The following is a 23651-nucleotide window of genomic DNA, read 5'->3' on the forward strand; positions in this document are numbered from 1 at the left end:
ACAGAACCCACAGGTTAGGGGCTCAGTCCCACAAGACCACCCTCACTTCAGATGCCAGTTGCAAGTCCTAGGTTGTCACCTGTATTTTGACCAACCAGTTAGAAATCAGGGTTTCCCATGACCCTCTTCTTGAGTTTAATTATTTACTAGAACAACTCACGGAACTTAGAAAAACAGGCTTTTTCTTTTCTTTTTAAGAGATAGGGCCTCGCTCTGTTGTCCAGGCTGGTGTGCAGTGGTGCAATCATAGCTCATTGAAGCCTCAACCACCAGGGCTCAAGTGATTCTCCTGCTTCAGCCTCTCAAGTAGCTGGAATTACAGGGTTCCCACCACCACATTTGGCTAATTTCTTTTATTTTTTGTATAGATGGGGTCTTCTTATGTTGCCCAGGCTGGTCTCAAATTCCTAGGCTCAAGTGATTCCGCCCACCTCTGCCTCCCAAAGTGCTGGGATTACGGGCATGAGCCAGCGCATCTGGCCACCTTATTTTCTATTACTGGCTCAATGTAATGGCTCCATCTCAGGAACAGCCAATGAAAGAGATGCACAGGACAAGGTAAGTGGGGAGGGGCACAGAGCTTCCATGCCCTCTGTTGGGCACACTACCCTCCCAGGACCTCCTTGTGTTTAGCAACACAGAAGCTCTCCAAACCCTGCTGTTTGGGTTTTTATGGAGGCATGATTGATAAAATCATTGGCCATTGGTAGTTAAGTCAATCTCCAGTTCCTTTTGCCTCCTGGAGTTCAGCAGGTGAGGCTGAAAGTTCCAAGCCTCAAAAAATGTGCTGGGGCCAGGTGCGGTGGCTCACTCCTGTAATCCTAGCAGTTTGGAAGGCTGAGGCACATGGACCACTTGAGGTCAGGAGTTTGAGACCAGCCTGACCAACATGGTGAAACCCCGTTTCTACTAAAAATAACAACAATTAGCTAGGCGTTGTGGCACATCCCTATAATTCCAGCTACTCGGGAGGCCGAGGCAGGAGAATTGCTTGAACCTGGGAGGTGGAGGTTGTAGTGAGCTGAGATTGTGCCATTGCACTCCAGCCTGGGCTACAAGACCCAAACTCCGTTTTAAAAGAAAAATGTGGTTGCTTTCTCTGGCAGCTAGCCCTCCTCCTGAAGCAGTCTAGGAGCTTGCAGCCACCCTGTTAGCTCAACAGCATCCCACATGCATTCTTACCATGCTGCAGGTCTGAAAGACCTTAGAGGACCTTGTGTCAGGAACCTGGGACTAAGACTAAATATCAAAACAGAAAATGCTCCTATTACCTCTGTCACAAAGGGCTTTATAAGAGCTTTGGAAGCTCTATGCCAGGAACCAGGGGCAGAGACCAAATGTATATTTCTTTTCTTATATTGGAGACAGAGTCTCACTCTGCCACTGAGGCTGGAGTGCAGTGATGTGATCATAGCTCACTGCAGCCTTGACCTCCTAGGCTAAAGCAATCCTCCCACCTTAGCCTCTCCAGTAGCTGGAACTACAGGCATGCATCACCATGTCCAGCTGATTTTAATTTTAATTTTGTAAAGGCAGGGTCTTCCTATTTTCCCCAGGCTGATCTCTAACTCTTGGCCTCAAGCAGTCCTTCCTCTTTGGCCTCCAAAATGTTGGGATTACAGATGGGAGCCCCCATACCCACCAATCACAAGGATCTTTATAAGAGAAGGAGGTAGGAGAGTCAGAATTAGAGAAAGTGATGTGGTAATGGAAGAAGAGGTCAGAGAGGGAGATTTGAAGATGCTGCACTTCTGGCCTTGAATATGGAGTCACGAGGTAAGTCAAGGAATGGGGGTGGCTTCTAGAAGCTGGAAAAGGCAAAGGAGCACATTCTGTCTAGAGCCTCCCCCAGAAGGAATGCAACCCCTCTGACACCTTGACTTCAGCCTTAATAGACCTAGTTGGGCTTCTGGCCCCCAGAACTGTAAGATGGTAGATTTGTGGTATTTGATGCCACTAAATATAGGGTACTTTGTTGTAGCAACAACAAAAAATGAACATGAAGCTGGGACCTCATGTTACAGTTGCTCACGCCTGTAATCCCAGAACTTTAGGAGGCTGAGGTGGGAGGATCGCTTAAGCCCAGGAGCTTAAGACCAGCCTGGGCAACATAATGAGACCTCATGTCTAAAAAAAATTTTTTTTAAAGGCCAGGCGCAGTGGCTCACGCCTGTAATCCCAGCACTTTGGGAGGCCGAGGAGGGTGGATCACGAGGTCAGAAGTTCAAGACCAGCCTAGCCAAGATGGTGAAACCCCATCTCTACTAAAAATACAAACATTAGCCAGGTGTGGTGGTGGGTGCCTGTAATCCCAGCTACTCGGGAGGCAGAGAATCACTTGAACCCAAAAGGCAGACATTGCAGTGAGCCAAGATCGCACCCCTACACTTCAGCCTGGGCGACCGAGACTCCGTCTCAAAAAAAAAAAAAAAAAAAAGCCATGTGTTGTGGCATGCAGCTGTAGTCTCAGTTCCTAGGGTGGCTGAGGCGGGAGGATTGTTTAAGCCTGGGAGGTTGAAGTTGCTGTGAGCTGTGATTGCACCAGTGTACTCCAGCCTGGGCAATAAAGCAAGACCTTGTTTCAAAAAGAAAGAAAGAAATGAGCATGGTGGGAATGGGGACAGATGGCAGTGTTAAGTAGAGTGGTCAGGGTTGGCCTCATAAGTGAATATTGAGCAAAAGTTTGAAGCAGGTGATGGAGCTGGCCAAGGTGCTGAGGGAAGAGCATTGTAGGCTGAGTCAACAGGATAAAGGCATTAGGAGGAAACTCTCTGGTGTGTCTGAGGCTCTGGAAGGAGGCCAGTGGAGCAAAGAGATAGAGGGAGCGAAGTCAGTGAGGAGGCCAGGGAGTTGCTGGGCTGGGATTGGTACAGATCGTGTAAGCCCTGGGACGCTATTGCTGGGGCTTTGGCTTTTACTCTGACTAAAATGGGAACCACCGAGGGCTTCTGAGCAGAGAGGCGATGTGATCTGTCTCCTGATTTAAAAGCACGAACTGGCTGCCAAGTTGAGAAAGACTATGGGAAGATTTGGGTAGAAGCATGGGGGCCAAGCTGTGGCAACATCCCGGTGGGAGATGATAGTGATCCTGACTGGGTTCACGGTGGTGGTGAGAGATGGTCAGAGCCTGGATACATGATGAAGTCAGTCAGTAGGATTTCCTGACAGACTGGATGTGAGCTGTGAGAGAAGGCAGTGGTCAAGGTTGAGTTTGATTCTGATTGAATTATTAAGTAATTTTAAAAAACACTGCCTTTCCCAATCCTACCAAGTAAAGGATGCTAGATTAAAGAAATCTCAAGTCAGGCCAGGTGCACTGGCTCACACCTGTAGTTCCAACAGTTTGAGAGGCAGAGATGGGAGTATGTTTTAAGGCCATGAGTTTGAGAGCAGCCTGGGCAACACAGCAAGACCTCGTCTCTACAAAAATAAAAAAAAAAATTAATAAAATAAATATAGCCAGGCATGATGGTATGTACCTATGGCCCCAGTTACTCATGTGGCTGAGATGGGCAGATCTCTTGATTCTAGGAGTTTGAGGCCAGCTTGGGCAACATAGCAAGACTTCTCTCTCTACAAAAATGAAAAAAATGCCTGACATGGTGGTACTTGCCTGTATTCCCAGGTATGGGGGCAGCTGAGGCAGGAGCATCTCTTGAGCCCAGTTGGTCAAGGTTGCAGTGAGCTATGATTATACCACTGCACTCCATCCTGGGTGACAGAGTGGGACCCTGTCTCAAAATACAAATACAAATGAAATCTCAAGTCAGACCAGTCCCTTCTAGGCTATGTAGGCCTTGTAACCACATAGCTGCATGATCGGGTTTGTGTGGCTGTGGATGAGGAGACCCCTGTCCAATTGTTGGCTATGTAATCAGTTTATTTTTCAATATAGTAATCAAATATATTTCATCATACTTGATGGTCTCAGATATGTGTGGATTTTGGAATTCCCCTTGGAACAGGTTGTAACATCTTATTGGCTCCATAATTCCATAATTTTTTAAATCTGATCAGTTTTTAATAAGATCAGAATTGATATTAGACTACTTAATCGGTTTTGTTAATGAGAAAATGAAATTGTGTTGTTTGTATTTTATCCAAGATGGGTGTCATATTGGCTAAATCTCATCAATACTTGAACAAATGCAAAATTAGAGCTTCTTTATCATGAAACACGATGTAATTCTTGAAGAAGATGCCATTTCTTTTTTTTTTCTTTTTTTTTAAGCTAAGAGTCTTTCTCTTGTCACCCAGGCTGGAGTGCAATGGTGCGATTTTGGCTCACTGCAACCTTCACCTTCTGGGTTCAAGCAATTCTCCTGCCTCAGCGTCCCGAGTAGCTGGGATTACAGGCGCCCGCCACCATACCCAGCTAATTTTTGTATTTTTAGTAGAGATGGGGTTTCACCATTTTGGCCAGGCTCCTCTGGAGCTCCTGACCTCAGGCAATCTGCCTGCCTCAGCCTCCCAAAACTCAAGGAGTACAGATGTGAGCAACCATGCCCGGCCTCCATTTCTTTTTTGTAGTCTTTAATAAATAGCTGCTATCATTGCAGACTTGCTATTTAGGCACTTAGGAATTTTTCACTAGAAGGCATGTAAATAAAGACCATGGGCATTTGTAATGAATTTAGCGTTCATTCTTTGACTACATGACTGTCCCCAGAGCTGTAACTTTATTGAATTTTTTAGAAGCCATTTAGCTAGCAACTGAGCCTAACCAGCCACTCACTGTCATTATTCAGTGCTCTTTTATTATTGTCTATTTCTCCTCCAACTTGGCTACACTCACAAAGTGATAAAAACTTGCATTTGTTTTCTTTCCTTTTCAGAGACAGCATCTTGCTCTGTTGCTCAGGCTACAGTACAGTGACATGATCATGGTTCACTGTAGCCTCAAACTCCTGGGCTCAAGCGGTTCTCTCACTTGAGTCTCCCAAGTAGCTGGGACTACAGACATGTGCCACCATGTCCAGCTAATTTTTTATCATAGAGACGGGATCTTGCCACGTTGCTCCGACTGGGCTCAAAACTCCTGACCTCAAGTGATCCTCCTGCCTCAGCCTCCCAAAGTGCTGGGATTACAGGCAGGCATGACCACCTGTGCCCAGCCCCCTATTATTATTATTTTAAATAATAGCTTTATTAAAATATTCGCATACCATTCACTTTATTTATTGAAATCTGCAATTCAGTAGGTTTTAGAATATTCACAGAGCTGTGCATCGATCACCACAGTCACTTTTAGAACCTTTCATTACCCTATAGAGAAATCCATACCCCTTAGCCACTACCTCCTACTCTCCCCACCTACCTTCGCCCCCAGCCTTAGGCAACCATTGATTAATTTTTTTGTCACTATAGATTTGCCTAATCTGGACAAGTAGAATTGTACAATATGTGATCTTTTGTGGCTTTTTTTCCCTCTTAGCACAGTGTTTTCAAAGTTCCTTTATGTCATAGTGTGTATCAATATTTCATTCCTTCTATGGCAGTATTCCATGGTAGAGACACACTGCATTTTGTTTATCTGTTCATCAGTTGGTGGATATTTGGATTGTTTCCATGTATTCCATGTGTTGGTCATTATGAATAATGCTGCTATGAAGATTGTTGTACAAGTTTTTGTGTGGACATATATTTTTATTTTTCTGGGATATATGCCTAGGAGTGAAATTGTTGCATTATAGGATGACTGTACATTTAGCCTTTTGAGAAACTGCCAGACTGTTTTCTAACGTGGCTACACCAGTTGGATACAATGGCTCACACCTGTAATCCCAGCTACTCAGGAGGCTCAGCTAGGAGGATGGCTTGAGCCCATGAATTCAAGACCAGTCTGGGCAAGATAGTGAAACCCTGTCTTGATTTTTTAAAAATCCAATTAAAATGACAAGAAAAGAAATACCCAAACAAAATGGTTACACGATTTTATGTTCCCACCAGTAATGTATGTGGGTTCCAATTCCTCCACATCTTCACTGACATTTTTTTTTTTCTAGATAGGGGCTTGCTCTGTCTCTCAGGCCACAGTGCAATGATGCCATCACAGTTCACTGCAGCCTTGACCTCCCAGGCACAAGTGATTCTCTCATCTCAGCCTCCTGAGTAGCTGAAAATTACAGGTGTACACCACCATGCCTGGCTAATTTTTATATTTTTCTGTAGTGATGGGATTTTACCATGTTGCCCAGGCTGGTCTCATACTCCTGGCCTCAAGTGATCTGCCCACCTCAGCCTCCCTAAGTTCTGGAATTACAGGCTGCCACCATGCCCGGCCTTCACCAACATTTGCCATTATCTGTTTTTTTTTTCTTCCTTTATTCCTTAAAGCAGTATAAGAACAAGTGTCTTCAATTATAGGAAACAGTATAATCCCAGGGCATTGGGAGGCTAAGACAGGAAGATGTCTTGATGCCAGGAGTTTTTTTTGTTGTTGTTGTTCTTGTTTTTGTTATTGTTGTTGTTTTTGACAGAGTCTCGCTCTGTCACCCAGGGTGGAGTGCAGTGATGGGGTCCACTGCATCCTCCACCTCCCAGGTTCAAGTGATTCTCCTGCATCAGCCTCCCGAGTAGGTGAGACTACAGGTACACGCCACTCCTGCCCAGCTAATTTTTGTATTTTTGATAGAGTCAGAGTTTCACCATGTTGGCCAGGCTGGTCTCGAACTCCAGACTTCAGGTGATTTGCCTGCCTTAGCTTCCCAAAGTGCTGGGATTACAAGCATGAGCCACCATGCCCAGCCTGATGCCAGGAGTTTTAGACTAGCCTGGGCAACCTAGCAAGACCTTGTCTCTACAGAATATTTAAAAATTAGCCAAATGTGGTGGTGCCTGTGTATAGTCTCTCTCCCTCTCTCTCTTTTTTTTTCTTTCTAACTTTTTGTGACATGGTCTGGCTCTGTCACCCAGGCTGAAGTGCAGTGGTGTGATCATGGGTCACTGCAGCCTGAAACTCCTGGGATCAAGTGATCAATCCTCCCACCTCATCCTACCAAGTAGTAGGGACCACAGTTGTATGCCATCCAGGTCTTGCTATGTTGCCCAGGCTGGTCTTGAGCTCCTGGCCTCAAGCAATCCTCTCACCTTGGCCCCCCACAGTGCAAGGATTACAGGTATGAGCCACCATGCCTGGCCCCTACCCTGCCTATTGAGAACCAAAAGAAGGATCCAAATTCTCCTTAGCTCAACTCGAGCCATTTCCTGATTGCTTCATCAGCAAGGAGCTGGTTATTGGGCTGTCCAGGCCTCCCAAGCAGCACAGAAATGAGGTGAAGGAGTTTTCCTGCTGCTCCACTCTGTAAGGAGTTGGAGGGTGATGTTTACTCGTTTGCAGAGAGAGATGCCTTGTAGGCACCTCAGGATGGAGAGGACCCTGATTCCAATGTCCTTTTTTTCTTTAGAAACAGGACCTTGCCCTGTCACTCAGGATGGAGTTCAGTGGTCCTATCATGGCTCATTATAGCCTCAAACTCCCAGGCTCAAGCAATCCTACCATGTCAGCCTTCCCAGTAGCTGGGACTACAGGTAAGCATCGTGACACTCAGTGAATTTTGTTTTTATTTTGTTGTAGAGATGGGACCTCAGTATGTTGCCACGGCTGACCTTGAACTCCTGCACTCAAGGGATTTTCCTGCCCTGGCCTCCCGAAGTATTGGTATTACAGGCATGAGCCATTGTGCCCACCGTCTCTGGTTCTTAACCTTCTGCCTCCCTCTTCCAGTTTTAAAGAATGCTTGTAATTACATGGGCTCTCCTAGATACTCCAGGATAGTCTTGTTTTAAGGTCAGCTGATGAGCAACATTAATTTTATCTGCACTCTTAATTCCCCCTTCCTATGTAATTGTGCTGTGTAACATAGGACATGAGCAATTGCTGGCGGTAGGGGTTATTACTTTGGCCACCACAGTAACTGTTTTATGCCAGGTACTCAGCTAAGCACTGGTGAATTAAGCATGAATAACACACACTCCCTAATCTCCATCCATTCATGGGAGGAGCACCTCACCTGCCATGCTCCTGAGAATCTCGGGAGTCAAAGAAGTCTTCTATGAGGAGGTGATGCCAAAGCGGACAAGTGACAGAGGAGTCGAAGCTAGCTAGGAAGAGAGTAGAGGTTTAAGGGGAAGCATATTATAAGCAGAGGATATTACCCACTTCAGAGACTCCCAGAGGAGAAAGAGTGTGCGTTGAAGGGGCAGATGAGGCTCAGTTGGACTTCATAGCAGATGAAATGGAGAGGGGCAAGCAGTAAGGCTGCCTTGCAAGGCAGGGCAGAGCAGGGGCTGTTAAGGAGTTTGGACTTAATCCCTGAGGCAAGGAGAAGTGATGTAAATGGGGGAGTAACATGATGAGATTCATGGATTAGAGACATGGCTCAGGCTGCTGTAGAGAAGGCACCAGGGAGAGCAGATGGCTCAATGGGTGTGCAGGAGACCTCTCACTGAGTTTAGGGAGAGGTTTTTAAAACAGAAGAAGTTTGAGTAATTTAAATGATGATGGGAAGGAGCTAAAAGTAGGGGATAGGTTAAAGATACAGGGAAGTGGGAGGAAGAACTGACAAGTGAGGTTCCAGAGAGGGCAGGAGAAGAGGAGATTCCCATAGGGGGATTAACACTTTCTTTTCTTTTTTCTTTCTAAGACAGGGTCTCACTCTGTCGCCCAGGCTGGAGTGCAGTGGCACAATCTTGGCTCACTGTAGTGTAGACTTCCCAGGCTCAAGGGATTTCTCCCACCCCAGACTCCCAAGTAGCTGGAACTACGGGTGTGCACCACCACCACACCTGGCTGTTTCTTTTTTTGGTAGACACAGGGTCTCACTATTTAGCACTGATTGGTCTCCAACTCCTGGCCTCAAGCAATCCTCCTGCCTAGGCTTCCCAAATTGCTGGGATTACAGGCATGAGCCACAATGCCTGGCCTCTGCTAGTTCCGTATTCTCTAGAGTTGTCTTTACTTTGTGTTAGTGTGTCCCTCATTGTGCTGATCCTCTGTAAAAATTAATACCTTTTTTTTTTTTCGAGATGGAGTTTCACTCTTGTTGCCCAGGCTGGAGTGCAATGGCGCTGTCTCGGCTCAGCACAACCTCCACCTGCTGGGTTCAAGCGATTCTCCTGCCTCAGCCTCCCGAGTAGTTGGGATTACAGGCATGTGCCACCATGCCCAGCTAATTTTGTATTTTTAGTAGAGATGGGGTTTCTCCATGCTGGTCAGGCTGGTCTCGAACTCCTGACCTCAGGTGATCTGTCTGCCTTGGCCTCCCAAAGTGCTGGGATTACAGGCATGAGCCATTGTGCCTGGCCAAAATTAATACTTTTTATATTAAATTTACATATATATACGTTTTTTCTTTTTGATACCAGGTCTCACACTGTCACCCAGGCTGGAGTACAGTGGCACAACCTCTGCTCACTGCAGCCTCCACCTGCCAGGCTCAAGCAATTCTCCTGCCTCAGCCTCCCGAGTAGCTGGGATTACAGGTAAGTGCCACCACACCCAGCTGATTTTTGTGTTTTTTGTAGAGACGAGGTTTCGCCATGTTTCCCAGACTGTTCTTAAACTCCTGAGCTCAAAGCAGTCCACCCACCTTGGCCTCCCAAAGTGCTGGGATTACAGGTGTGAGCCATCTTGCTCATTCTAGTTTAAACTTTTGAGTGGTTTGTGTCTCCTGATTGGACTCCTACAAATACAGAATTGATGCTAGGAAGGGTACCAGGAGATAGACGCACACAGATGGGATTTGGGAATAGGTTTGGTTATCCAAGGAGCAGTGCTGAGCTCCTTGCTAATGGGATATGGGATGCTGGTGATTTCCAGGAAGTGACCTCACAATGACTCAAGCTACCACATACTGTTGATTGTGAAATGCCAGTTGAAGCATATGTCCTGCGAGCTTAGGGGTGCTACAAGTTGACCACTGCAGCAGTAAAGATGACTCTGAAGAATGGCGTGGGATGGATCCTTTCGAATGCACTTGAGCAGTGGTTTCCAACCACAGGGCCACAGAGCTGGAGGTGAGTAGCAGGTGAGTGAAGGGAAACTTCATCTGTATTTCTAGCCCCTCCCATCACTTGCATGACCACCTGAGCTCCATGTCCTGTCAGATCAGCAGCAGCATTAGATTCTCATAGGAGCACAAACTCTGTTGTGAAGTGTGCATGCGAGGGATCTAGGTTGTGTACTCCTTATGAGAATCTAATGCCTGATATTCTGTTACTGTCTCCCATCACCCCAGATGGACAGTCTAGTTGCAGGAAAACAAGCTCAGAGATCCCACTGAGTCTACGTTATAGTGAGTTGTAGAATCATTTCATTATATGTTACTATGTAGTAATAATAGAAATAAAGTGCACAATATATGTAATGCACTTGAATCATCCTGAAATTATTCCCTCACTCCCAGTCTGTGGAAAAATTGTCTTCCACACATTCACTCTGTTTTTTGGTAGAGGCAGGGTCTTAATATATTGCCCAGGCTGATCTCAAACTCCTGGCCTCAAGTAATATACCTCTCTCAGCCTCCCAAAGTGCTGAGATTACAGGCATAAGCCACCACCCTCAACCAAGACTTTCTTAAACCAAATAAAAATTAAGTGAGATTACTTGAGCCCAGGTGGTCAAGGCTGCAGTGAGCCTGATTGCACCACGACTCCAGCCTAGGTGACAGAATGAGACTGTCTCAAAAAATAAAATAAAATAAAATAAAATACAAATTAACCCTTTATGACATTCCCAGTAACTTTCCCTCCTAAGTGTTCCCCACAAGTCTTTGAATTCTGTTTAATTTTCACATAACATTTAAGACATTTAAGAACTTATGTCTGTCTGTGTCATCCCTTTATGTCAAAAGATGTCTTTTTGTCACTTCCAGCTGGATCTACCATGAAAGACTTCTGAATCCAGGAAGAGAGACTGACTGGGCAACATGTTATTCAGGTACAAAAAGATTTGGACTATAACTTAAAAATGATCAAATAGTGCATGCATCAAGTGCAATGGGAAGCTCTTCTGGAGAGTGAGAGAAGCTTCCAGTTAAGGTGACATTGAAGCCAAGTCCTGAAAGATGAGGAAGAGTTGTATGAGAGTGGGGAGGGAAGGGCGAGGTGGAGGGATGGGGAATGGGCTGGGATGGGATAGCGCAAACTGCCCAGGAAGGGAAACCAGCACTGTACAGACCTGAACAACGAAGATGGCATATTTTGTTCAGGGAATGGTGAATTAAATGTGGCAGGAATGCTTTGTAGACACAGTAATTTGCTTGTATGGAATTTTGCCTGAGAGACCTCATTGCAGTTTCTGATTTTTTGATGTCATCATCCATCACTGTCCTTGTCAAATAGTTTGGAATAGGTATAATGATCACAATAACCCCAAGCGTAATATTTCGTTAATTCTCACAGAATCACAGGTAGGTGTCACAGTTATCCCCATTTTATGAATGGAGTGATGAAGCCTTAGGAATAATGAAAGATTTGCCCAAGCTCACCTGGATATTAAGACTGAGTCAAATGTTGGGTTTGGTCTGACTTTAATGTTTGCTTTGTTCATGAGCACCACATATTGCCTCTCCTATGCAGTTAAGCAGGTAGGTGACAGAAAAGCCCATGTTTGTCTCTACTCACACACTTCCGACTGAATGTATGTATGGAGTTTCTACACCAAATTCTTCAGTGCTCTGGATATTAACTGGCTATCCCATGACTTTATTCTGACACTACCTGGAGTTAGCACAGACCCCACAAGTTAAGGGCTCAGTCCCATGAGGCCATCCTCACTTCAGATGCCAATGGCAAGTCCTAAGTTGTCACCATACTTTTGACCAACCTGTTACCAATCGGGGGTTCCCATAACTGTCTTCTTGGGTTTAATAATTTGCTAGAACAGTTTACGGAACTCAGAAAAACAGTTTATTTTCTTTTTTTCTGAGAGAGAGGGTCTTATTTTGTTGCCCAGGCTGGTGTGCAATGGTGCAGTCATAGGTCATTGCAGCCTTGATTGTCTGGGCTCCAGTGGTTCTCCCACCTCAGCCTCCCTAGTAGCTGAGACTACATGCCTGCACCACCACATCTGGCTAGTTTCTTTTATTTTTTGTATAGATGGGGTCTTGTTGTGTTGGCCAGGCTGGCCACAAATTCCTGGTCTCAAGTGATCCTCCCACCTCAGCCTCTGAAAGTGCTGGGATTACAGATGTGAGCCACCACATCTGGCCAGTTCATTTCTTATTACTGGTTCATTGTGAAGGATACATCTCAGAAACAGTCAATGAAAGAGACGTGCATGCTGGATGCAGTGGCTCATGCCTGTAATCTCAGCACTTTGGGAGGCCAAGGTGGGAGGATCGCTTAAACTCAAGAGTTTGAGACCAGCCTGGGCAACATGGTGAAAACCTGTCTCTATAAAAAATTAAAAAATAATAATAATAACCGGTGTGGTGGTGTGCACCTAGAGTTCCAACTACTAGGGAAGCTGAGATGAGAGGATACCTTGAGCTGGGGACTGGGGAGGCTTAGGTTACAGTAAGCTGAGATTGCGCCACTGTACTCTAGCTTGGACAAAAGAGCCTGATCCTGTCTCAAAAAAAAGAAAGATACCCAGGGCAAGTTAAGTTCGGAGGGGCACAGAGCTCCCATGCCCTCTGTTGAACATGCGACCCTCCCAGCATCTCCTGTGTCCAGCAACCCTGAAAGCTCTGCAAACCCCATTCAGGGTGTTTATGGAGGCTTTATTATGCAAGCATGATTTATAAAATCTTTGGCTGTTGGTGATTAAGTCAGTCTCCAGCCCCTCTTCCTCCTGGAGTTCAGTGCATGAGGCTGAAAGTTCCAAGCCTCTTACCATGTGGTTGCATGGTAATCAGCCCTCCTCTTGAAGAAATTTAGGAGCTTGCAGTCACCCAGTCATCTCAACAACATCCCCAAATGCATTCTTACCATGTTGGAGATCCCAAAGTTCTTAGAGGCTCTTGTGTTAGAAACCTGGGACCAAGACCAAATATTAAAACAAAAGATGTTCCTGTCACATCTATCACTGAGGTCTTTGTAAGAACTTTAGAAGCTCTGTGCCACGAACCAGGGACAGAGATTAAATATATATTTCTTTTCTTTTTTTTGAGACAGAATCTCCTGTGTCATCCAGGCTGGAGTGCAGTGATGTGATCATAGCTCACTATAGCTTTGGCCTCCTGAGATCAAGCAATCCTCCCATGTCAACCTCCCAAGTAGCTAGGACTACACATGCATGTCACCCATGCCCAGCTCATTTTTGTAGAGTCAGAGTTTCGCCATGGTGGCCAGGTTGGCCATGTTGGCCAGATGGGGTCTTCTTTTGTTGCCCAGGCTGGCCACAAATTCCTGGGCTCAAGTGATCCTCCCACCTTGTCCTTGTAGAGATAAGATTTAGTTATGTTGTCCAGGCTGATCTCAAACTCCTGGGCTAAATCGATTGTCTCACCTCAGCCTCTCAAGTAGCCAGGACTACAGGCGCATACCACCATGTCGGGCTAGTATTTATTTTTATTTTTTTCTAGAGGTGGGGGTCTCACTGTGTTTTTCATGCTAGTTTCAAACTTCGGGCCTCAAGTGATCCTCCTGCCTTGACCTCCCAAAGTGTTGGGATTCTGGGTGGGAGCCACCATGCCCAGCAATCACAAGGGTCTTTATAAAAGAAAGAGAGTAGGAGATTCAGAATTGGAGCAGGAGATGTGGTGATGAAAGCAGAGGTAAGAGAGGGAGATTTGAAGATGCTTCACCTCTGGTTTTGAAGATGGAGTCAGGGGCCATGATCCAAGGAATGGGGGTGGCTTCTAGAAGCTGGAAAAGCCAAGGGAACATATTAGGGTCTCCAGAAGGAATGCAGCCCTGCTGACACCTTGACTTTAGCCTTAATAGACCTAGTTTGGGTTTCTGGCCCCTAGAACTGTAAGATGGTAGATTTGTGGTGTTTTAAGCCACTAAATATAGGAAACTGCAAACTATGTTGCAGCAGCAAGAAGAAATGAACATGAAGCCAGGCATGATGGCTCATGCAGGTAATCCCAGCACTTTAGGAATTTAGGCAGGAGGATCACTTGAGGCCAGGAGTTCAAGACCAGTCTGGGCAACATAGTAAGACCTTGTCTCTACAAAAAATGAAAAAATTGGCCAGGCGTGGTGGCTCACGCCTGTAATTCCAGCACTTTGGGAGGCTGAAGCGGGCAGATTACCTGAGGTCAGGAGTTCGAGACCAGCCTGGCCAACATTGTGAAACCCTGGCTCTACTAAAAATACAAAAATTAGCTGGGCGTGGTGGCACGCACCTGTAATCCCAGCTACTTGGAAGGCTGAGGCAGGAGAATCACTTGAATCTGGGAGGTGGAGGTTGCAGTGAGCCGGGATCGCACCGTTACACTACAGCCTGGGCAAGAAGAGTGAAACTTTGTCTCAAAATAAAATAAAATAAAATAAAATACTAAAAAATTTAGCCAGGCATGGTGGCATGAACCTGGAGTCCCAGGTACTCGGGAGGCTGAGGTGGGAGGATCGCTTGAGCCTGGAAATTTGAGGTTGCAGTGAGCTGTGATTTCGCCACTGCACTGCAGCCTTGGTGACAGTGAGATCTTGAAAAAAAGAAAGAAGAAAGTAAAGAAAGAAGAAATGAGCATGGTGGGCATGGGGACAGATGGCAATGTTAAATAGAATGGTCAGGGGTGGCCTAAGTGAAAATTGAGTACAGACTTGAAGGAGGGGAAGGAGGTGGCCAAGGTGCTGAGGGAAGAGGATTGTAGGCAGAAACAATAGAATAAACTGTCTGAGGTGTGTCTCCGGCTCTGGAAGGAGGCCCATGGAGCAGATGGAGAGAGGGAGAGAATTAGGGGAGGGAGCCAGGTTGCTGGGTGGGGATCAGTACAGATCACATAAGCCCTGGGAGGTTATTGGTGGGGCTTTGGCTTTTACTCTGACTCAGATGGGAACTGCGGGAGGGTTCTGAGCAGAGAGGCGACATGATCTGTCTCCCGATTTAAAAGTATTCTCTGGCTGCTGAGTTGAGAAAGACTGTGGGAAGATGTGATAGAAGCATGGGGGCCAAGCTTTGGCAACATCCAGGCGGGAGATGATGGTGGTCCTGACCAGGGTCGTGGTGGTGGTGAGAGATGGTCAGAGGGGAGAAGTAGGGGAGGAGGCCAGGGAGTTGCTGGGTGGGGATCTTTAGTAGATGTCGAAGACAATCAACAGGATTTCCTGACAGACTGGATATGGGGTATGAGAGAAGGCAGGGGTCAAGGTTGAGTTTGATTGTTACTGAAATTATTAAGTAATTTAAAAAAACACTACTGCCTTTCCCAATCCTACCAAGTATGGGATGCTAGATTAAAGAAATCTCTTCAGGCTCATTGCAATGGCTCATGCCTGTAGTCCCAGCTGTTTGGTAAGCAGAGGTGCGAGTATCTTTTAAGGGCAGGTGTTCAAGACCAGCCTGGACAACACAGCAAGATCTGCTCTTTACAAAAATATTTTTCAAAATTAAATAAATGTAGCTAGGCATGGTGATGTGTACTTGTAGTTTCAGCTACTCAGGAGGCTGAAGTGGGCAGATCTCTTGAGGTCAGGAGTTTGAGGCTAGCTTGGGCAACATAGCAAGACCCCTCACTCTACAAAAAAATTAAAAAAATAACCAGGCATGGTGACACTCAACTGTACTACCAGCTACTGGGGAGCTGAGGCAGGAAGATGGCTTGAGCCCAGGAGGTTGAGGCTGCAGCGAGCTGTAAGTGCACAGCTGCACTCCAGTCTGTGTGACAGAGCAGGACCTGTCTCACAATACAAATAAAAATACAAGTAAAATAATATCTCAAGTCAGAGCCTTTTGGCTCTGCAGCCCTTGCAACCCCTCAGCCGTGCAGTGGGGTTTGCGTCGCTGGGAATGAGGAGGCCCCTGCCCGGTGGTGTTGCCTGACTAATCAGTGTTTTAAAACATATATTAATCGGGGTGGGCGCAGTGGCTCACACCTGTAATCCCAGCACTTAGGGAGACCCAGGCGGGTGGATCACCTGAGGTCAAGAGTTCAAGACCAGCCTTGCCAACATGGCGAAACTCCTTCTCTACTAAGAAAATACAATAATTAGCTGGACATGGTAGTGGGCGCCTGTAATCCCAGCTACTTGGGAGGCTGAGGTAGGAGAATCGCTTGAACCTGCGGGGCGGAGGTTGCAATGAGCTGAGATTGAGCCACTTCACTCCAGCCTGGGCAAAAGAACAAGACTTTGTCTCAAAGAAAAAGAAAAAGTATTATATCAACATGTAATGGTTTTATTATTAATATGTAATGAATACTAAATATTTTTAAAATCTTATATCAACATGTAATGGCTTTAATATGTGATGAATAATATTTAAAAAATTGTGTCTTATTTTCTAGTTTTAATATAATTATCTACAGAAAGAAATAGTCTTAGAGATCTTCAATAAAGTTAAAAAAGGTAAAGGGATGTTAGACCCCAAAAGATGGAGAATTTCTAGTTTAGAAATATTCAGAGTAAGCCACATACAACTTGCTACTTGAACTATTTTTTTTCTTTGTTTTTTATTTTAGGAGATGGGGTCTCACCCTGTCACCCAGGCTTGAGTACAGTAGTGCTATCACAGCTCTGTGCAGCCTTGAACTCCTGGGCTAAGGATCCTCCTACCTGAGCCCCCTGAGTAGCTAGGACTGTAGGTATACATGACGATACTTGGCTAATTTTTAAATTGTTTTGTAGACATGGGGTCTCACTTTGTTGGCCAGGCTGGTGTCAAACTAATGGCCTCAAGTGACCCTTCCACCCCTGCCTCCCATCCTAGAGGTATGTGCCACCACATGGAGCACTTGTTCAATTTTCTAAAGAAAAAATTTCTAAAGTAAGGCTGTGGGATGATGGCAGGAAGATAAAAGAAAAACAGAAGAATAAGTTAAAATGACTTATTCACACATATTCTTTTGACAGCAAGAAGAACTTTTAGTATATACATTCCTTACAAACAAACAAAAGGCAGATAAACAATGTTGTGTAGGAACTTCAACACACACTGTACAATATTCCCACTTTGCTGACATAAGTTATGGAAATTTTGTGGTTTACTTGAGTGTCGCTACCAGTATTTTGCTTCTCTGATGATTTTTATCAACTTCCTCATCTGTTAACTTCTCTCTAAGGTATGTCATGTCACGACATACTGCCGCTGCACGAACATGGCCAGTGTCTTCCTATTAAACATGTAGAATGCTTTCCTAATTTCTCTTTTTACTCTCTGTCTTTGTGTTTTGCATTTTCCTTACTTTTATTGTCAGAAACTCCAGAAAGTCAATCGTACTAATTTATCACGATTTGCTTTATTAATTTATACTTTGCTTATATGGAATTTTGCCCAACAGACCTCATTACAGTTTCTAACCTGTTTTATTTTGTTTTTTTTTTTTCTGAGACAGGGTCTCCCTCTGTTGTCCAAGGCTGGAGTGTAGTAGTGCTATCGCAGCTGACTGCAGCCTCAACCTTCCAGGCTGAAGCAATCCTCCCATCTCAACCTCCCACGTGGCTGAGACTACAGGTGCTTGCCACTATGCCCAACTAATATTTGGAATTTTCGTACACGTGGATTCCAGAGGGGTGACAGCGAAACGTGAGTAAGCATGGATTTTGGTATATGCAGAGATGGGGGGCTGGAACTAATTCTGTATACTGAGGGACGGCGACTGTATATGTTTTTACAATTACGCTGTAGGATACATACTGTTGCATAGCCTTGAAAATAATAATTTTTAATTGAGTGGAATAATAATATTGATAAAAGTAGCAGCTGGCCAGGTGTGGCTCACACTGGTAATCGCAACACTTTGGGAGGCTGAGGCAGGAGGATGGCTTGAGGCCAAGAGTTTGCGATAGGCCTTGGAAACAAAGGGGGAGTCACCATCCCTACAGAAAAATACATGAATTAGCCTAGTGTGGTGGCATGTTCCTGTAGTCCCAGCTACTTGGGAGGCTGAGGTGGGAGGATCACTTGAGCCCAGGGAGGCTGAGACTGCAGTGAGTCATGATCAGGCCTCTGCACTCCAGCCTGGGTGACAGAGTGAGACCCTGTCTCAAAACAACAAAAAAGTAGCAGCTAACATCAACTGACCTTTTATACCAGGTACCTATTGATATCATAGTTTAATTTCTTATAACTGCTTCTTATTTCACTTACCAACTCTGTCTTCAGTTATTCCCAGATTTTTACTGTGTTTGTACAGATGACCTTTTGTTTAGATTGAATTGTCTCCCCAGAAGTAAGATTACTGTGAGACATGGTGAATGGACATTCTCATTACCCTTGATGTAAATTGACAGGGTTTTGGGTGCCTCCCAGCTATAATCTTAGCACTTTGGGAGGCTAAGACAGGAGGATTGCTTGAGGCCAAGAGTTGGAGGAGGCTGTATGGCAGTATGGTGAGACCCTGTCTCCATTATTTTAAAAAATTGACAAGCTTTACCCGGGAAGGCTTATACACAATTTAAACACCCCTCATAGTATAAGAGAGTGCCCATTTCACTGCACCTTTGCCAGCACAGGGTATTATAATTTAGTAAGTCATTTTTTGTTTGATTATTTTAAATAGATAAAAGACCTCATATTACTTTACTTGTCTCATTTCAACATCTTTCCTTAGCTTATTAGCTCTATTTCTTTTCTGTCTGTAAATGGTTGTTGTTGTTTTGTTCTTTGAGACAGGGTCTTGCTCTGTCACCAGGCTGGACTGTAGTGGCATAATCATGCCTCGCTGCAGCCTTGACCTCCCAGGCTCAAACTTCAGCATTCTGAGTAGCTGGGACTACAAGTGTGCAGCACCACTCCCAGCTAACTTTTTTCTTTTTTTTGGATAGAGACAGGGTCTCACTGTGTTGTCCAGACCGGTCTCTAGCTCCTGGCCTTAAGCAATCCTCCTGCATTAGCTTCTCAAATTGCTGGAATTTCAGGCATGAGCCACCATGCCTGGCCTGGGCTAGTCCTGTATTCTCTAGAGTTCTCTTTACTTTGTGCTAGCCAATGTCTCATTATGCTGTTCACCTGTTCTAATGAATAATTCTCCGTATTAAATTTTACCACTTTAAACTTTTGAGTGGTTTATGCTTCCTGATTGGACTCTGACTAATATGTTACGAAGGGTCCCAGGAGATAAACCCACACAGATGGGATTTGGGCATAGGTTTGGTTTCCCAGGGGGCAGTGCTGAGCTCTTTGCCAGTGGGAAATGGGATGCTGGTGATTTCCAGGAAGTGACCTCACAGTGACTCAAGCTACCACTTACTGTTGATTGTGACGAAATGCCAGCTGAGGCACATGCCTTGGGAGCTAAGTGGTTGCTGCCCTTGACCACTATGAAGACTGGTGTGGGAAGGGTTGCTTTGGATGCACTTGAGCAGGGGTCCCCAACCCTGAGCCATGGAGCCGTAAGGAGCCACACAGCAGGAGGTGAGTGGTGTTGAGTGAGGGAGTGAGGAAAGCTTCGTCTGTATTTACAGGCACTCCCCTTTGCTCACATTCCCGCCTGAGCTCCACCTTCTCAGATCAGCAGCAGCATTAGATTCTCATAGAACGCACCCTGTTGTGAACCGTGCATGTGAGGGATCTAGGTTGCGCTGTCCTTATGAGAATCTAATACCTATTGATCTGTCACTTTCTCCCATCACGCTCAGGTGGGACCATCCAGTTGCAGGAAAACAAGCTTAACACGCCCACTGATTCTACATTATGGTGAGTTCTATAATTATTTTATTATATATTACAGTGTAATAATGGAAATAAAGTGCCTAATAAATGTAAACGTGCTTAAATCTTTTGGCCCAGCTCCTACCTCCTGGCAGCCTCTCCAGGCCCAGAACTTTCTCCAGTCAGCCTCTACAGACCAAGCTCATGACTCACAATGGCCTATTTAGGCCCATACCCTACCTCACGGCAGTCTCCGCTGATGAGCCTACTGCCTCACAACAGCCTCCACAGGCACAGCTCCGTCGTTACAATGGCCTCTTTAGACCCAGCTCTTGCCTCCCAGCCTTCTCTCCAGGCCCTGAACTTTCTCAAGTCGACCTCACCAGGCCCAGCTCATGCTTCTTTGCAGCCTCTCCAGGCCCAGCTCCTGCATCTTGGTGGCCCCTCCAGGCACAGCCTCTGCCTCCCGTCGGCCTCTACAGTCCCAACATCTGCCTCAGAGCAGATTCTTCAGGCCCAGCATCTGCCTCACTGTGGACCCCCCAAGCCAAGCTCCCAACCTTTCAGCAGCTTCTACACACCCAGCTCTTGCCACCCAGTGGCCTCTTTAGGCCAAGCTCATGCTTCACAAGGGCCTTTCCAGGCCCAACTTTTGTCTCATGGCAACCTTCCCTGGCCAGATTCCTGCCTGTCTCCCAGCAGCCTAGACAGGCCCAGGTCTTGCCTCACACTGGCCTCTCTACATCCAGCTCATGCCTCACGGTGGCCTCTCCAGGCTCAACTCCTGTCCCAGGACGTCATCTCCGGGCCCAAAACTTACTCAAGGCAGACTCTCTAGTCCCAACTGCTGCCTCCTGGTGGATTATGAAGGCCCAAAATCTCCTCAAGTTGACCTCTACAGGCCCAGCTCCTGCCTCCTGTGAGCGTCTACAGGCCCCACCTCTGCCTTATAGGGGCTTCTCCAGGCCCACCTCTTCCTCTTGGCTGGGTCTACAGGCACAACTGCTGCCTCACAACAGCCTTTTTTGGCCCAGTTCCTGCCCAGCTCCCAGCGGCCCTGGTAGACCCACAACTTCCTGAAGCCAAGTTCCCCAGGCCCAGGTCAGGCCTCACGGTGGCCTCTCCAGGATGAGCTCCTGCCCTCCGACGGCATCTGCAGGCCCCAAATGGTCTCCAGTCGGTAGGCTCCTCCACGCCAAGCTTGGGCCTCCCGGCGACCTCTGCAGGCCCAAGTTGTCCTGAAGTCGGCCTCTCCTGGCCCTGCCTCCCAGCAAGTAAGCAAGCTGTTTTGGCTCTACTCCTGCCCAGCTCCCAACCGCCTTTCTAGGCCCTGAACTTTCTCCAGCCAAGCTCTTCGGGCCTACTTCATGCCTCCCGGTGGCCTGTACAGGCCCAGCACTGGTTGGAGAACAGCCTCTGCAGGCCCCGCTCTTGCCTCCCAGGGGCCTCTCCAGGCCCAGCCCTTGCCCCCACGGCGGCCTCCCGGGGCCAAGTCCCTGCGTGCCTCCCAGCAGCCCATGTGCGGCCCAGCTCCTCCTCACAGTGGCCTGTTGATGCCCAACTCATGCCTCTGGCACCCTGCCCAGAGGCATGAGCCCCTGCCTCACACTGGCTCCTCCCACGCTGAGAGAGGTCAGCGTGAGCCCTTGCCTCACACCGGCCCCTACCAGGCTGACAGAGGTCAGCGGGAGCCCCTAGCCTCACACTGGCCCCTCCCAGGCTGACAGAGGTCAGCGTGAGCCCCTTGCCTCACACCGGTGCCTCCCACGCTGACAGAGGTCAGCCTGAGCCCCTTGCCTCACACCGGCCCCTCCCACGCTGACAGAGGTCCGCCTGAGCCCCTAGCCTCACACCGGCCCCTCCCAGGCTGACAGAGGTCCGCGGGAGCCCCTAGCCTCACACCAGCCCCTCTGACGCTGACAGAGGTCCGCGGGAGCCCCTTGCCTCACACCGGCCCCTCCCACGCTGAGAGAGGTCAGCGTGAGCCCCTGCCTCAACAGGCCACCGTGAGGGAGGAGCAGGGTCGCACGCGGGCTGCTGGGAGGCAGGCAGGGACTTGGGCCTGGGAGGTCACAGTGGGTTGAGAGCTGGGCCTGGAGACATCCCTGGGAGGCAACAGCGGGGCCTGCAGACGCTCTTCTCCAGCCGGAGCTGGGACTGTTCAGGCTACTGGCGGCGGGATGTGGGCCTGAGAGCTTGGTTGCAGAAACTTCGGGGTCTACAAAGGCCGGCGGGAGCTAAGCCAAAAGAGCTTGTTTGCTGGAAGGCAGGAGCTGGGCCGGGAGATGTAGCCAGGAGGAACAGCTGGGCCTGAAGAGGCCGCCATGTGGGAGGCAGAGGCCTGGCCTCCTCAAGTCGGCCTCTCCAGACCCAGTTGCAGCCTCCCGGCATCCTCTCCGGGCCCAGCTCTTCCTCCCGGCTGCGTCTCCAGGCCCGCCTCTGGCCTCCCAACAACGTCTTTGGACTCAGCTCCTGCCCAGCTCCCAGCGGCCCTGGTAGACCCAAAACTTCCCGAAGCCAAGCTCCCCAGGCCCAGCTCAGGCCTCACGGTGGCCTCTCCAGGCTCAGCTCCTGCCCTCTGATGGCATCTGCAGGCCCCAAACGGCCTGCGGTCGGTGGGCTCCTCTAGGCCCAGCTTGGGCCTCCCGGCGGCCTCTGCAGGCCCAAATCGTCCCAAAGTCAGCCTCTCCAGGCCCAGCTCTGGCCTCCCAGTGGCGTTTGCAGGCCCAAGTCGTCCTCAAGTCGGCCTGGAATTGGGCCTGGAAGAGCAGCAAGTCGGCCTCCCCGGGCCCAGCTGCATCCTCTCGGCGGCCTCTCCAGGTGCAAAACTTCCTCGAGTCAGCCTCTCCAGGCCCAGGCTCCTCCTGCCTCCCAGTAGCCTCTTTCAGCCCAGCCCAGCCCAGCTCATGGCTCTCGGCGGCCTTCCCAGGCCCCGCTTTTGACTTTTGGCGGCCTCTTCAGGCCCAGAACTTGACCTCCAGTGGACCTTTGCAGGCCCGGCCTCCTGCCTTTCGAAGGCCTGTACGGGCCCGGCCTCGGCCTCGGCCTCACAGCGGACTCTCCACGCCCAGCTAGCTCTCACCTCACTGCGGCCTCCCCAGTCCAAAGCTCCTGCCTTTCGGCTGCTTCGGCAGGTCCAGCTCCTGCCTGCCAGTGGCCTCTTTAGGCCCAGCTCATTCGTCACAACGGCCTTCCCAGGCCCCGTTTTTCCCTTCTGGCAGCCTCTTGGTCTCTAATTTGTTTATCTTTTGTGTATAAATCCCAAAATATGGAATTTTTGAATATTTCCACCATTATATAAATATTTTGGTAGGTAATTTATTTGGAGTTAGTTTTTGCACCATGCCCGAATTTTTTATTTTATTTTCCTTATTATTTGGTGTTAAACAGATTTAATGACGGTCATGGCAACTTTTTGGCACAATGAAAAATATCGCCCATGATCAATGTGTTCTGTTCTGGGGAAGAGGGCAAAGGCAGGGTGAATCACTTTCTTAAAAAGTATAGCTCAAGTTGGGAGTGCAGAGGGAATGGGGAGAAAACCCTCCCGCTGCCTGTGTCGAAGTGCAGGAGCCCCCACCCCCATACTCACCTGAGTGCAGCCCCTCTGGGGAAAGAAGGGGTGCATGAACTCCCCCTAGTCCACAGGCGCCTCCCTGTGGCCCAAGGCCCTCTTCACACTCCATCTTGTAGCCCAAGCAGGAGCTATTTTCCGAAAAGTGAAAAGCTCTGAAGGTCCCACAATTCATGGTATGTACAGGGACTCGGAGGAGGGAAACTGCCCAGCTTTCCCCCGGCACAGCTGCAGGGGTAGGGGGTATAGATAAGAGGAGCAGGCCTTGACCAGGCGTGGTGGCTCACGCCTGTAATCCCAGCACTTTGGGAGGTGGAGGCAGGCAGATCACGATGTCAGGAGATCGAAATCAGCCTGGCCAAGATGATGAAGCCC

The 23651-nt window shown here is 47.8% G+C and overlaps 1 protein-coding gene and 1 pseudogene across 5 annotated transcripts; both read left to right on the forward strand.

Annotated features, from left to right (window-relative positions):
• The first annotated feature begins 428 nt into the window (after positions 1–428).
• LOC129136280 (putative uncharacterized protein FLJ44672) lies at positions 429–23019 on the forward strand. 5 transcript variants are annotated; one of them, XM_063781694.1, is made up of 8 exons: positions 429–558; positions 7577–7660; positions 9367–9483; positions 9821–10028; positions 10875–10939; positions 17445–17635; positions 19690–19747; positions 19841–23019. In XM_063781694.1, the coding sequence occupies exons 7-8, from the start codon at positions 19745–19747 to the stop codon at positions 20780–20782; spliced, it is 945 nt and encodes a 314-aa protein (XP_063637764.1). In that variant the 5' UTR covers positions 429–558; positions 7577–7660; positions 9367–9483; positions 9821–10028; positions 10875–10939; positions 17445–17635; positions 19690–19744; the 3' UTR covers positions 20783–23019. The 5 variants fall into 5 exon arrangements, 4 of the variants coding, with proteins under 4 accessions (XP_063637764.1, XP_063637765.1, XP_063637767.1 ...); XM_063781695.1 differs by having other exon boundaries at positions 9821–10017; positions 17445–17639; XR_010146859.1 differs by lacking the exons at positions 17445–17635; positions 19690–19747; positions 19841–23019 and adding an exon at positions 16572–16652.
• Positions 21988–23019, forward strand: LOC129136279 (putative uncharacterized protein FLJ44672; annotated as a pseudogene).
• Positions 23020–23651: the final 632 nt, after the last annotated feature.

The sequence above is a fragment of the Pan troglodytes genome, chromosome 8, assembly GCF_028858775.2.
Source record: "Pan troglodytes isolate AG18354 chromosome 8, NHGRI_mPanTro3-v2.0_pri, whole genome shotgun sequence".
Classification (NCBI taxonomy): Eukaryota; Metazoa; Chordata; class Mammalia; order Primates; family Hominidae; genus Pan; species Pan troglodytes.